Consider the following 14,414-nt stretch of genomic DNA (forward strand, 5'->3'; position numbering starts at 1 on the left):
CCAAAAGCAAACAAAAACTTGAAAAAATAAAGTTATTTGATAAAGAAGCAAGAAAAAGTGAAAAAAAACATAAAAATAAGACAAAACGGCAACAATAGTGTGAACCATCATACCCACAACGAGCGTGACACGATGATGAATGCTGTTGAAGAAAAAAACTATTTAAAAATGTTGAGATCAAAACTTCATTATTTTTTATTAAAGGAAAATGCTAAACAGTGTTCCGGGGCACTAGTTAAGGATGCAAAAATAGTAATTTGACATTGGAATTTGTGCAGTCAACTTCTCAAAAGTTTAAAAAATGTTATTTTCTTTTCAAAACTTTCTAATTTTGGTTTCCTTAACCAGTGCCTGGGAGCACCGGTTAGCATGACCCTTTATTAAATTGGGACCAAAATTCTATTAAACCAAACCCATTTCAAATGAAAAGGAATGGAAGGAGTAGCAGGAAGCGAGAACGGGTAGCTATAGCATGTTCATCATCATCGCTCAAACAGAGTTGTTGGATTCAAATCCAAGGTAAGGTATTCATTCTAAAAAACACACTTTCATTGACTTGGATTATCACATAACCGTTATTTATTTATTGGAATTAATAACTAACTAAGAAAGTGAAGTTTGTGTAGATACATAGATAGAATAGAATGAAACCTTCTAGTTTATTTATTTAGCTCATACTACTTTGATTGTATAGCTAGATAGTTTTGGGTATGGTTTTTTCGGATTGGGTGTAGTACTATTTGTACTTTTTCTTTAAAAGTGGATTGAGTACCACTTGTAATCTTTTCCAATTCGTTTTTTATATATAAATATCATTTTGCCGTTCAAAAAAAAATTTAACTCATACTACTACTGTTATATGAATTGTGTTAAATCTGAATTGATTAGGTTTGAAGAGGGCAAAATTCACCCCCGCCGCGCCTGTTGCCATGCCATGCCACGCCACAGTTTAGTGCGGCGTGCCCCTTATGTCCCACAAATGAGTGGAACATTTGTTCATTTCACACATTAAATAAACAAGAGTGTTAGCACCAATCACTTTTTTTATTGGTTGGAATCAATATGAGTCTCTACTTTATAAATAGGTTCCACATAAAGTGAGTGTTAGAGAGAGTATTGAAAATAGAATGTTCATAACACTCCACTTAAAAAATGATATAAAGGAAATAAAGATAATATTAACTTTACCATATTACTCATTTTAAGTATTAGTCTATTTATCTTTATCATATATCCAATAATTGAAGCTTTAAATCATTGCTAGCTAGCTGTAAAGTTTCTCAATAATTAAAGCTTTAAATCATTGCAATAAACCAAGAAAGAAAAAGAAGAATAGCTGATAGAACTTGAATTCCAGTGAACACTACTTTATTCTCTTGATACTAACTACTGCAGATTGAAGAAATTAAGGGGAACATTGTTTGCTGCAGAACTTGGTTTGCAGTGACCACTTACTTATTCTCTTGATGCTAGTTACTGCAGATTGAAGAAAAGGGAACATTGCTCAAAAGATTTGAGCTAGTATGCGTTGAAAGTGCAGAAAATCAGGTATAATAATTTCATTTTTCAATTTTTTTTTTTTTAGACTAATCGCATTTTCATACTAGTTGATCCAGACTCCTCCTGTTTTCTCGATCAAACTAGTATTGTTGTTATATATATATATATATATCAATTATCAAACATAACATAAAAAGTTCTTTCTGCTTTAGGTAACTACTAGATTGAACCTATACATGTTTAGTCTTTGCTGTTTTTGTTTACAGAATTGTTCATTGTTTTGTTCCCTCTGCAGATTGGAGAAAAGAAGAAGATTGTCACAAGACTTGAGCATGCGCTGAAAGTGGTTATTTGTAAATCTGTTGGAAAACAAGGTAAAGAAATATCCACTGTTGGTTGGCTTTATTCTGTTTATTTATTCAGTTTTTCTGTCTCTAGATGATTTCCATTGACGGTCTGCACTCCTGGCTACATGATCAATTTTTCATAGCTTGCTTGTTTTCAATGATGAATTGTTATTTGTAAATCTGTTGCAAAGATTTTAATCAGAAAGGTGAATGTCTGTTTGAACTTTCTTCGGTAGATTTATGAAAAAAACTATAAAATTTCTTTGTGAAAAGTGTCATCAAGTTCAATTTTTCAAACTATGTCTGTGAATATAGAAAATCAGTTTTACTATATCAACCATTTTCATTTACATTACATAATACAATACAATATATGTATATGTGTGTGTGCGCGCGGGTGCTCTTCAGATCAAGCTAAGTAGCTAACTACTAAACTAACTGCGGAGAAAAAACCCAAAGTAGGCGACGACATCTATAACTAAACTTATCTTTTATTTATTTTGGTCAGCATACCATTCATTCTATATTTCTTGCTTGTAGAATTGACTAAACTAAATAATGTCTATTTAAGTTTCGTTGAACATTTTTAAGGCTAACTTTGATCTATTGATATTGATTTAGATGGCGGGTTGCTTGACTGATTTGGCGAAGACATATGTGGAAAAATTGATAAATGGGGCAATAGCAGAGACACGTCCTGTATTTTGCTTCACATGCATTGCTAATGAGTTCGAAGAAGAAAAGGTTAGGTTGGAAGCAGAAAGAATAACTTTGGAGCAACGTGCTAAAGTGGCAGCAGGAAGAGATAAAGATATTCAAGCTAATGTTTGTTTTTGGGAAAAGGAAGTCGATAAGATCATTCAAGAGGACATCAAAACAAAAAAAACATGTTTTTTTGGATTATGTCCTGATTGCATATGGCGATATAAAAGGGGAAAGGAGTTGGCAAATAAGATGGAGGAGATTAAACGATTAACAGAAAAGGGAGAGAAACTGGAAAACATTGAACTCCCTCGCCGTCTTCCAGATGTTGAACGTTATTCATCTGAGTATTACATTGCTTTTAAAAGCAGAGAGTCAAAATACAAAGAACTTCTGGATGCACTAAAAGATGACAACAACTATATAATCGGATTGCAAGGGATGGGAGGCACTGGAAAAACTACATTGGCCAAAGAAGTGGGTAAAGAGCTAAAGCAATCTGAACAATTCTCTCATGTCATTGACACAACTGTGTCGTTTAATCCTGATATAAAAAAAATTCAAGATGATATTGCTGGACCTTTAGGACTGAAATGGGAGGACTGTAATGACTCAGACCGACCCAAAAAACTGTGGAGCAGATTAATAAATGGTGAGAAAATTCTTCTAATAATGGATGATGTGTGGGATCGAGATATACCTCTTGATTTTGATCAAATAGGAATTCCAAAACGAGACAATCACAAAGGTTGCAGAATTCTTATAACCACACGCAGTAAACGAATATTCAACAAAATGGATTGTGATAAGAACATTGAGTTGGAGCTCTTATCTGAAGAAGAATCATGGACCATGTTCAAAAGGTATGCTGGAATAAGTGACAGTTCTTCAAAAAATTTGATCAGTAAGGGACGCAAAATTGCTAACGAATGCAAACGATTACCGGTTGCAATTGCAGTTATCGCCAGCAGTTTAAAGGGCCAACAACTTCGCAAGCATGAATGGGATGTGACCTTAAAATCCTTGAAGAAGCATGTGTCCATGCATGGTGTTGATGATTATTTGGTGGGAATTTATAAATGTTTGAAGATTAGCTATGATTATATGAAGGATGAAAAAGCCAAGGGGTTGTTTCTCTTATCTTCTGTATTCCCAGAAGATAAAGAAATCTCTATTGGAGTTCTAACTAGACTTGGCATTGGAACAGGCCTTCTTGGAGAAGATTATGGAAGCTACGATGATGCTCGAAACCAAGTAGTTGTAGCCAAAAATAAACTCATAGATTCTTGTTTGTTGGTGGAGGTCGGTGAAAGACTTGTAAAAATGCATGATTTGGTTCGTGATGCAGCTCAATGGATAGCAAACAAAGAGATTCGAGGTGTAAATTTGTCTAACAAAGATCAAAAATCATCGGTTGAAAGGGAAAAGAATATTAAATATTTGTTTTGTGAAGGGAAGGACATGGATTTTTTTTCCTGTAAGTATGATGGTTCCAAACTGGAGACTCTCATTGTCAACATGGATAGAGATGAAGACCACAAATGTACGGAAGTCCCAATTTCTTTCTTTGAAAATATTGTTAAGCTTCGAGTTTTATACTTTTCAGCTAATGGCAAACAACCTCTATCATTGCCACATTCAATACAGTCATTGGCGAATATTCGATCTATGTTGATTGAACAAGTGGATTTAGGTGACATCTCTGTTTTGGGAAACCTGCAAAGTCTTGAGACTCTTGACTTGATTAAATGCACAATCATTGAATTGCCACACAAAATTACAAAATTGGGGAAATTTAAATTGTTAACCTTGGCAGGATGTGAAATTAGAAGGAATAATCCATTTGAGGTTATTGAAAGATGCTCAGCACTTGAAGAATTGTATTTTCTTGACAGTTTCAACAGTTTTTGTCTAGAAATAACCTTACCTGAGTTGCAAATTTATCGTGTTTGTAAAGAGTGGCATGTGATGAATTATTCATTATCAAAATATGTGTCTTTTTGTTCAGGTGATGATGCATATTTTTTTTCAAAAGAAACATTCAAGTATTGCATGCAAACAGCAGAGGTTCTTCAACTAGATGGAATTAAGGAGGGATGGAAAAATCTGATGCCTGAGATCGTTCCTATAGATCTAGGTATGAATGATCTTGTTGAGCTTCGTTTGCGTTGTATTTCACAGTTACAGTGTCTCATTGACACTATTGGTTCTCAAGTACCAAAAGTATTGTTGAAGTTGGTTGTACTAGAACTGAATAGAATGGAAAATTTGAAAGAACTATTCAATGGTTCCCTTTCTTTCGACTCTTTGAAGAATTTAGAGAAGCTATTGATAAAGGATTGTCAAAATTTTCAAAGTTTGTTCAATTGCAAGCTAAATCTCTGCAATCTAAAGACTGTGACACTCCAGAAATGTCCAATGTTGGTTTCCTTATTTCCACTGTCAACTTTTCGGAACCTGGTGCTGCTAGAGAAATTGCATATAGTTGATTGTGAAGGACTGAAAAACATAATAAAAGATGAAAGAAGAGAGGAGGAATCAATAGAAGAAATAAATGAAAGTGATAATGATAACAAGAGTTATGGCTCAATGTTTCCAAAATTAAAAGTTCTTCATATTGAGGGATGTCACCGATTAGAATCAGTACTTCCCATCCTCTCTTGTCAAGACCTTCAGGTACTAGAAAGTATTAGAATAATAAGATGTGATGAGCTGAAATACATATTTGGAAAATACCAACATGTTCAACTCGGTTCACTAAAACAAATACAGCTTTGTCAATTACCAAATTTCAAGGATATTTTTCCAAAATATTCTCATTCCATCTCTTCGCTCTTGAACGAGCCATCTTCCACTTCTAGAGATGGTTTCAAGGCACAAATACAATTGGAACCTATCAAATGCAATATATTTTCTTGGAGTTGTGTATGTTGTCATGGTCATGCGACTAAATATCGACACAAACTTGGAAGTGTGTCAACTACTAGAATCCCATTGGCTTATGAGGATCAACTGCAGGACAACTCAACAACATCAGTAACACTCTCACCTTTTTATGTTATATTCTAATACGTTCTCTTTTTAATGTGTATCTTTTATCTCCTACTGATAGCATTTATGCATAATAAACATCCCAAACTTAAAGATTTTTATCTCCTGGAATCCCATTGGCTTATGTGTATCTTTTTATCTTCAAAAAGCTCGATGCACAAAATTAATTTTATATAATGTAAACCTATATCTAGGACTTATAGAAGAGAAATGTTATATATTTGCATTTCCATAACTTGTATGCACGCTTCATTAATGTTAGGGTTGATATTTAGTTCATTTATGTTGCGATTACATTACAGGTATCGCATTCACGGTGTCTTCAAATATGGGAACGTGTTCAATGTCTTCCAGTACAACCGCATATCATGTGCAATATTAAAGAGATTACATTGTCTCATTTTTTGAAGATAAAATCAGTGTTTACGCTGTCTATTGCTCCAAGAATGTTGGTGGAAACTTTGAGTATTAGGAACTGTCATGAATTGAAGCACATATTAGTAGACATTGGAGATCATGACAGTGGTGGAAATAATTGGGGCGATGTCTTCCCAAAATTGAAAAGTGTCTATGTTGAAGATTGCATGCAGTTGGAATACATAGTTGGACAATACAGTGAAAACCATCAAAACCACACTGAGATTCACCTTCATCTTCCGGCATTGCAATGTCTCAATCTTTGCAATCTGCCAAGTTTAGTCGCCATGTGTCCCAAACAATATTGCACAACATTTCCACCTTTGAAAGAACTTGAACTCAAAAAATGCTACCAGATTGCTATCAAATCTATTGGTGAATTCATTATTCATTCAATTTCAGAATCCCTGGACAATATAAACATGAAGGTATCCCTCTTTCCATATATCTTTGTTTTTTGCCAAAACAATCAATGATTTCAATCTTACTCAAAAAAATTTATTGGATTGCAATTGATTATTTACTTACATGTAGGAATTGACTGGGAGCGTGGAGCATTTTAGTGCTTTGGAAAGTCTCATGGTATATAACTCAAAAGCAGAAAATATATTTTGTCTCAATGAAATAGATGGACAACAAATAAACTTAAGGTTGCAAAGAATTGGGTTATATGATCTGCATGATATGATGTTTCTTTTTGTTGGTCCCAAAGATTCATTTGCACTAAAAAACCTTACAAGCATAAAAATCGTGCGATGTGAAAAATTGGAAATTGTCTTCTCCACTTCCATTTTAAGATGCCTATCACAATTGCTTTATCTAAGAATAGAAGAATGCAAAGAGTTGAAATATATCATTGAAGATGACATGCAGAATCAAAACTTGTTAAATTCCTTGTCCTCAAAGACATGCCTCCCAAAGCTAAAAACACTTGCTGTAGTGAAGTGTTACAAATTGAAATGTGTCTTTCCGGTCTCCATATGTAAAGAGCTTCCCGAGTTAAAGGCTCTGGTGATAACAGAAGCAGATGAGCTCGAGGAAATATTCAAAAGTGAATGTGACCAGAAAGTCCAAATTCCAAATCTAAATATTGTAGTATTTGACAAACTACCAAGCCTCTTCCAAACCGAAGGAATTCAATTTGAGGCGGCAAAAAATCGTTTTGTTCAAAATTGTCAAAACCTTTCTTTGACTTCAACATTAACTCCTTCTGTCATCTTTGACATTCAATATCGCCTAGGCACAGGTACACAACATACCCAATATTTTTTTTAAACAATTACATGTTGGTTTTAATACATTATCATGCGATGTTTATAAAATATAAACAATTGAAGCATCTAGAGTAGAAATGTGCATGAATAAGTATTTTAAAATGTAAGAACATATAGAATTACCTATATCCTTATTAAGAGAAGGTATATAAAAGTGGTCAAATTTTAATTATTAGCTAGGCATAAACAGATAAACAATTGTGTCCATGAGGTGCTAGCTCAGTGGTAAGAGTTTAGTTATGTAACCTCGAGGGACGGAGTTCAAATTGCCTTAGAAACAGTTGTGAAATGGCTTTTAGTGCAACTTTAATTAATAATAATTACCTCTTTCTTTCATTATTTTTTTAAAAGATATACAATTAATATATTGCACATCTAGTGAACATTTTGGTTTTGTTCTTAGGCTTGCTAGTTACTATCTAATGATGTTAATCTCTAATATTTTCCTATAGATTTTGAAACAATGAAAAATCTTTTGAATCCATTTCAACAATTACAACAAGAGTCCAAAGATCACGATCCTGGTGATGAAAATCTAAGTGCAGAAACCAATAAAGATAATTCTGTTGGGATTGAAGTTGAAACAGCATTAGGACACGAGTTGACTTCTTCACAGGTCAATATGAATATATTTATTTGAGCTACCAACACCTGATTACAATAATGATGAAATTGTCTTTGAATCAAACATGCTATTTTTTTTTTTTGCAGATACAAATGAAACAAATACCGGAGGCACAACATGAAATTGTTGAAAATGATCCTGATGTAGAGATACCATCAGTAGCACTATTACCAATGAATTTAGAAGTAATTTGCAGGCCATGTCAAATTCCCTCGGATATTTCTCTCCATAATACTCTTTCAATAGTCTAAGGCCTTATATTAGTAATGGATGTTGTTAATTAATAGCTTCATATTATTATTACTAATGAATTTGTTAATACTGCAGTTGGTGAATGAACAATCAATGAGTCAACAATATTTGACGAACCAACAACATCCACATGCAGAAATTGATACTGTTGTCATACCTTCTCGGGGAAATGATGTAATAATAAGCTAAAAAAAATAGATTTTACATCAAGTGCTTCTTAAAAATATACTACAGCTTATTTACATTTTCCTGCTACACAGTGTTTGAATGAAACAGAGGACCAACTTAATCATGAAGGTTATACACCAGTCAAAATTGTAGCTGCAACTATGTCTACTATTTCAGATGCAAGGAATGAGTTACCGATACAATTGGTTTCTCCTAAACAAAAGGCATCTACCCTATTTTGCTTGTTTTCTTTTATACTCTTTTCCGATGTTGGAATTGAATTATTCTACCAACTAAAGCATCCTTTTATTCTACTAACTGTGTAGGAACAAGATGTTGACGTCGGAGAAACTATGGATACTGCTAAGACTAATGATGATCAAGGTGAAGACTCTTGGGATCAATTTTTTTTTTCTTATGTTACATCATCACCCTTTTTTATTTTGAAGTTCAACTCTCTTCTCTCCCAACCTTTTGTCCAGTTTCTCCAAATGATGATGTTGTCATGAAAGTAAGCTCAATTATCGAGGAACATTTTTCTAAGGATGATGAGTTTAGAGTTTCAAAATCGAAGCCCTCTCCTAGCAATAATATTCCTTTGCCTCTTGCATTTCAGACTCCTTCAATGCCTTATGAAGGTATTTTCTTCCTTAATTTTACTTTTTTATGATTTTGTAGTTTTGGCACTTGAAGCCTTGATTAGTCTTTTGCTCATCACTATCAGTGAAAACTTCTCAAATAATGGAAGATTTTAGTTCTCCTTCTCTTGTCATGCGGGAGCTTGAGCAACTGGTCTCCAAGAAGCATTTGGATTATGAAAATTTGTCTTTGTTGACTGATTTTCTTGTTAAGCATCCTTCGGTTATTTTAAGGGACACTTCACTAAGTAACAGATACAAGGGTTATGCATACAACTGCCTAGCTGAGCTATTGAAATTCCTCCAAACACATAGTGTGTTGGATGTGCTAGGTTCATGCCACTTTGAATTTGTTGAGATATTACAGGATGTGCGCAGATTTGGTTTTGATAAGGATTGGTTGGATGGTGTCGAAAAGCGAGCTTTGTTTCCTGATTTGCAATTCTCTCAAGATGCATTGCTAACACTATTGGATTCCAAGAAACAGGTTACCAAGGATGTTGAAGTGATGCGTTCGAAGATAGACATTTTAACGCAACATGTTGAAGATCTTAAGCATCAATTGACCTCCTCTGAAGCTATTTTGGAGAGTATCATTCAACAGGAGGCACAAGTTTTAGAATCTAAGGCTGCTTTAAGTGCTCCTCTTGGCTATTAGGCTATTTTTCCATGCATTGTTTTACTGCTATATATAGCTTTTGTTGTTAGAGCTTTTATCCTTGAATCTTGGGTAGTTTCTTCTTTTCTCATTTGAATTGGAAACTTTCTTATTTTGTTTATGTATTTTAAGTTTTTTGTTATGATAGATTGTGTAAAGTTTCCATATTGAAAGGTCACTCAAAGGACCTTTAGATGCATTCGGCCAAAACGAAACTGTTTTATGTTGTGTATAGTACATTTGAAATTCCATGGTGGCATTTGTCTTCTAAAACTTGTATTGTTCATGTCTCATGTTTTAGTGAGTTGGAAGAATATGGAAATGCGGAGTCTGGGACTAAATTAATCACTATATTTTACCCGCCAAATGTTCATACATCTAATGGCATTATATTTGTGGGAGATTTTATCGAGGATGATCAAGTTCTGCTACAGTCTTTAGAGCCTGTAGGCGAGAATTGGACAGCGAGATTGATTGTTTACGATTCAAAGAATGATACGTTTAAGTTTACGGAGTTTGACTCCTCCCCGGATGGTATGTCATTTGAGAGTTTGATATCACCCTCTTAATGCTAAGATGCAGATGCACGCAGATGCGGCGAGCTATTTCATGTGAGCATGAGATTCAATAGAAAACTATATTTTACTTATGATTCATTCTCAATCTGTTTTTAACAGACCAACTAGCTTTAGCATTCACCCTTTTTCCTCACCAAACTTCATGCTCTGGGAAACTGTGGATGATATTTAAAACCTTTTCTTTCTTCTTCAATATAATTATATAATGATTCTGGTTTTGTTCATTATATATTTCTTAGCTTTCTTGAATATAATGATTCTGATATTTAAACCTTTTCATTCTGATATTTAATACCATGAGTTGAACCTGATGATTTGCAATTGCTTTAGCCATAAGGCATGTATGTGATGATTGTATTTCAAATCAACATCTCAAAATTGATATTTGCATGAAATTATTAGCAATTTTACGAACATCCATGGTAGCCTTTTTGTTTTCAATGTATAATATGGTTTTGCAAGTTGGTTCGAGTGGTAATTAATAACAACTTTTTGTCTTCAACGGAATAATAAAAAAAAACCAAACATTTTCCTATAACCGAGTAAAGTACTAGTGTAAGCTTTCACACAAACAAAAAGAAAGAAGTCTCGCATCGATAAAAGTTAGGGATCGAAGACATTTATATGTGCAACATCTTTTGGCAAATGATTTTTCAGATCAATTTTAAGAGCGCTTCTAAATTAGAACATCTAATATCATGATCAAACATGTCAAATTTGAAACAAGTCCTAATCATTATCATAAAAAGAAACCATGTCCCAAAACACATTAAGAAGAGCCATTGTAGCACTGAAGGATCAAAGTATCAAAAAAACATAGGTCGGATGGAACTAGATGACATTGAAGTAGCCAATTGTGAAGGCAACAAGACACAATAGAAATCCAGCTGAAAGAACCACATTAGGGAGATTTTAAGCTTAACATAATATTTAATGACAAAAAAAGTACAACAGAAGGTTAAAAAAACAGATATCAGAAATACACTCGACTAGAACCAAACATAATTATAACCAAATATAACAATAGAACATAAAACAAAACTTGAATTCAGAGTGCATGAATCAGATTCAGAAGATAATGTAGGTGCAGGCTGAAGAACAGATTGTTTCCCAATATATCAATAACAAGTTGTTATCAAACTCTCAATATAGATCGTTGGATCCCTACCCTTGATATTTTCAAACTTGGAAATCTTAAAAGTATCACTTCTAGAATCATAGACATCCAACTTCGGTTCCAAAATATCTCTAGACACCAACAACACTTGTTCATCCTCATAGATAAATGCTACTGTGATACAAGGACTAAAATTGACCGCTGGACGACCGAGATCTTCAATGTGAGGAATAGTGAATAATTTATTCCAAGAATCTTTCTTTCCATATTCCTTCATAATCCAAACATCAACAATTAACTTACTACTATGAGCAAAGATGCACAAACAATCCCTAAACTCACCTAATGTCAAGCCAATCAACTTTACCTCTCCATAATCAGGCTGCAAAATCTCTTGATAAGACTCATTCCCGAGATCAAGAGAAACAACAAATAATTTCTTCGGATTCTCGCGTACCACCCAATTAAGAGCTCCACCAACAAATTTCCCCGATTCATCACCAATAGGAACACCATATGGAAACTCCTGAATCCTCCTCCAACAATTTGTACCCAAAGTATGAACATACACTTCAGTTTTGGGATCATCATAGACCGAAATAGCAACCATCTTATAATTATCATTGGAATGATCATAACCAAATCCATACTTTATTCTAGTTCTCAAAGGAGAACCATTTTCTAAAGCGGGTGATATCTTGAATTTTCCAATAGAAGGGTTCCAAAAACAACAAAATGTGGAATTTCAAAACAAACAATGCCATGACAAGAACCAACAGCTTTAAAACATCCAACGTTCAGAATGGGAGGATACCTAAGCTTGGTTTGCGCGATGATAGTGTCGTCGGACACAGCATTGAAAAAAGAGGAAATCGGTAAATCCCAGCATTTTCCTTTACTACCACCCACTGATTTTTGGATGGAGTGGTGGCGGCTCTGACGAGGGCAGTTGAGTGACATGTGAAGATGCTTCTTGGCGAATTTGTAATCGTTGGAGATTAAAGATTTCCAGGATTTGCAAACGCATTGGAATTGCATGAGGGATTTCACGGGAAGTCTGCATAGAATTTCTATGATGAGATCGAACGGGAGAAGTGAATCTCCGGTTGACGGTGATGTTAGGGTTACTGTAGTGGTTTGGTGGTTCTTGTTAGTGGTTGTCACCTCAATCGGTGACCGAGAAGAAGTGGCGCCGCCACCGGTGCTTGGAGTTGGAGGCTGCATGTTTTCAGGAATTTGTTTCGGTCCGTTTGAAGATATTGGAATTAGGTCAACACTTACATACACATCATGTAAAAACTTATTTTTTACTTGCGCATTTAATACCTTAAAAATTAAAAAAATATTCCTTCGATCCTTTTTTTTTTTTTACATAAAAAATATTCCTTTGAAATTGCATGGAGGCATTTGTCTTTTAAAACTTGTATTTTTTCATGTCTCATATTTTAGTGAGCTGGTCTCTGTCTCCAATTATGATTCATTCTCAATCTGCTTCCAGCAGAACACTCAACAACTAGCTTCTGCTTTCACCTTTTTTTCTCACCAAAATTATGAAGTTGCTTGGGTTACATAATGCTGGAATTTAACGACTGAAGCGCGACTGATGTTAGATTGCTGCAAATTATGCAGTAACAGTGTCTCTGTATGCAACCATATGGTCACCAAAATTTAAATGTGTATAGTTACAGTTTTATTTAGAGAACTAGTAGAAGTGATCATTTGCCACTTATTCAATGTCATGTTTCACTCAATTGAAGCTCCATATTTGTCAAATGGCTATACATATATATATGTCAAATTATTCGAAACAACGTAAGAATATAAAACAAATTGGCGTAACATGTTCAGTTCATAATGCATTTTGTATGATTTGAAGAAAACAAATTTGGGTATCAGTTAATATACACACTTTAACAAACATACTAGTGAACTATATAAATGAAAGATCTTAGAAACCAAACTAAATGCTATATTAAAATCGATTACTTCCAAATTTACTAATGGAAAATGTTAAATAGTGCACTCGGTGCATTAGTTAAGCATACCAAAAAAGAAATTTTATCTTGAAACTTGTGCATTCAATGCATTGAAAGTGTAAAAAATTGTTTTTATCAACATTAACTTTATGTTTTATTTCTATTTTTGTTATATTTCATAAAAAAAAAAAGAAAAAAGAAACATAAACAATATTCTTGTGGAAAAAAAAAACCATAAACAATATTTTTCATAATATAAAATAAATAAACAATATTACTATCAAATTTAATATTAACTATTAATAATAATATAATAAAGTTTTTTGTCAAAAAAAAAATATATAATTAATTTATTATATAAAAATATAATAATAAAGTTATTATAAAAAAATATAATAAAGTTAATTACTATCAAATTTACTAAATTACCCGAAATATTCCTAATCAAATTTCTAATTTTTTTATTAAAAAATATACAAGAGACCATTATTCGTCATTGATACATCAAAAATTGAATAAATATTTGTCATTGATAATTTATTCATTTAATAAGTTTTACAAAAAATAATACAATAGATTCACTTATATTTTAACAATATTATATAACAAATTTTTAAATATTTTATTCTAAATAAATTTTTACCCTTAATATAATGAGAATCTTAAATATTGTACAAAAGTCAATAGACCTGTGTAGATGCACGTGTATTTTAACTAGTATTTTTCAAAATTTTACCCCTCTACTATTACGGGCTCAATCCGGCCTATTATTTTCAATTAGGATTGAGTAATTGAAAATTCTTGCACAAATTATTTTAAGAAAAAAACGATTATGTTTTTTTTTCTATATTTAGACTGATCAGTATTTTACAAATTTACTCAAATTTAATATTGACCGTGATTTGTCGATATTTTAAAAAATTTATAATGAAAGTCTATCAAAATTCAACTCTAAAAATAAAGATACCGTGTTATCCAATAGGCCAGTGTACTCTTTTTTCCCGATTATCTTGATATTGGTACAAAGTTTTCATCGTCATTAGCGACGACTAATCTCCGTCGAAAAACTTTTGGAGCCCACCATGTCTAAAGAATTAAATTGATAATTTAA

The 14,414-nt window shown here is 33.1% G+C and overlaps 1 protein-coding gene and 1 pseudogene across 2 annotated transcripts in view; one reads left to right on the forward strand and one right to left on the reverse strand.

Moving 5' to 3' along the window:
- The window catches only part of LOC123918448, a 30,441-nt gene extending 20,688 nt beyond the window's left edge, over positions 1–9,753 (forward strand). The window contains exons 1-12 of one of the 2 annotated variants that reach the window (XM_045970507.1): positions 1,107–1,548; positions 1,796–1,874; positions 2,469–5,585; positions 5,903–6,445; positions 6,552–7,263; positions 7,744–7,907; positions 8,003–8,101; positions 8,244–8,342; positions 8,429–8,560; positions 8,663–8,720; positions 8,819–8,974; positions 9,061–9,753. In XM_045970507.1, the coding sequence (XP_045826463.1) occupies positions 2,469–5,585; positions 5,903–6,445; positions 6,552–7,263; positions 7,744–7,907; positions 8,003–8,101; positions 8,244–8,342; positions 8,429–8,560; positions 8,663–8,720; positions 8,819–8,974; positions 9,061–9,632 (5,652 nt within the window). In that variant the 5' untranslated portion in view covers positions 1,107–1,548; positions 1,796–1,874 and the 3' untranslated portion in view covers positions 9,633–9,753. Of the gene's footprint in view, positions 1–1,106; positions 1,549–1,795; positions 1,875–2,468; positions 5,586–5,902; positions 6,446–6,551; positions 7,264–7,743; positions 7,908–8,002; positions 8,102–8,243; positions 8,343–8,428; positions 8,561–8,662; positions 8,721–8,818; positions 8,975–9,060 lie in introns of those variants that run through there. The other variant, XM_045970508.1, reaches the window with a different exon arrangement.
- Positions 9,754–11,169: 1,416 nt separating this feature from the next.
- Positions 11,170–12,551, reverse strand: LOC123915395 (annotated as a pseudogene).
- Positions 12,552–14,414: the final 1,863 nt, after the last annotated feature.

This window comes from Trifolium pratense, linkage group LG3 (genome assembly GCF_020283565.1).
Source record: "Trifolium pratense cultivar HEN17-A07 linkage group LG3, ARS_RC_1.1, whole genome shotgun sequence".
In the NCBI taxonomy this organism is placed as follows: domain Eukaryota; kingdom Viridiplantae; phylum Streptophyta; class Magnoliopsida; order Fabales; family Fabaceae; genus Trifolium; species Trifolium pratense.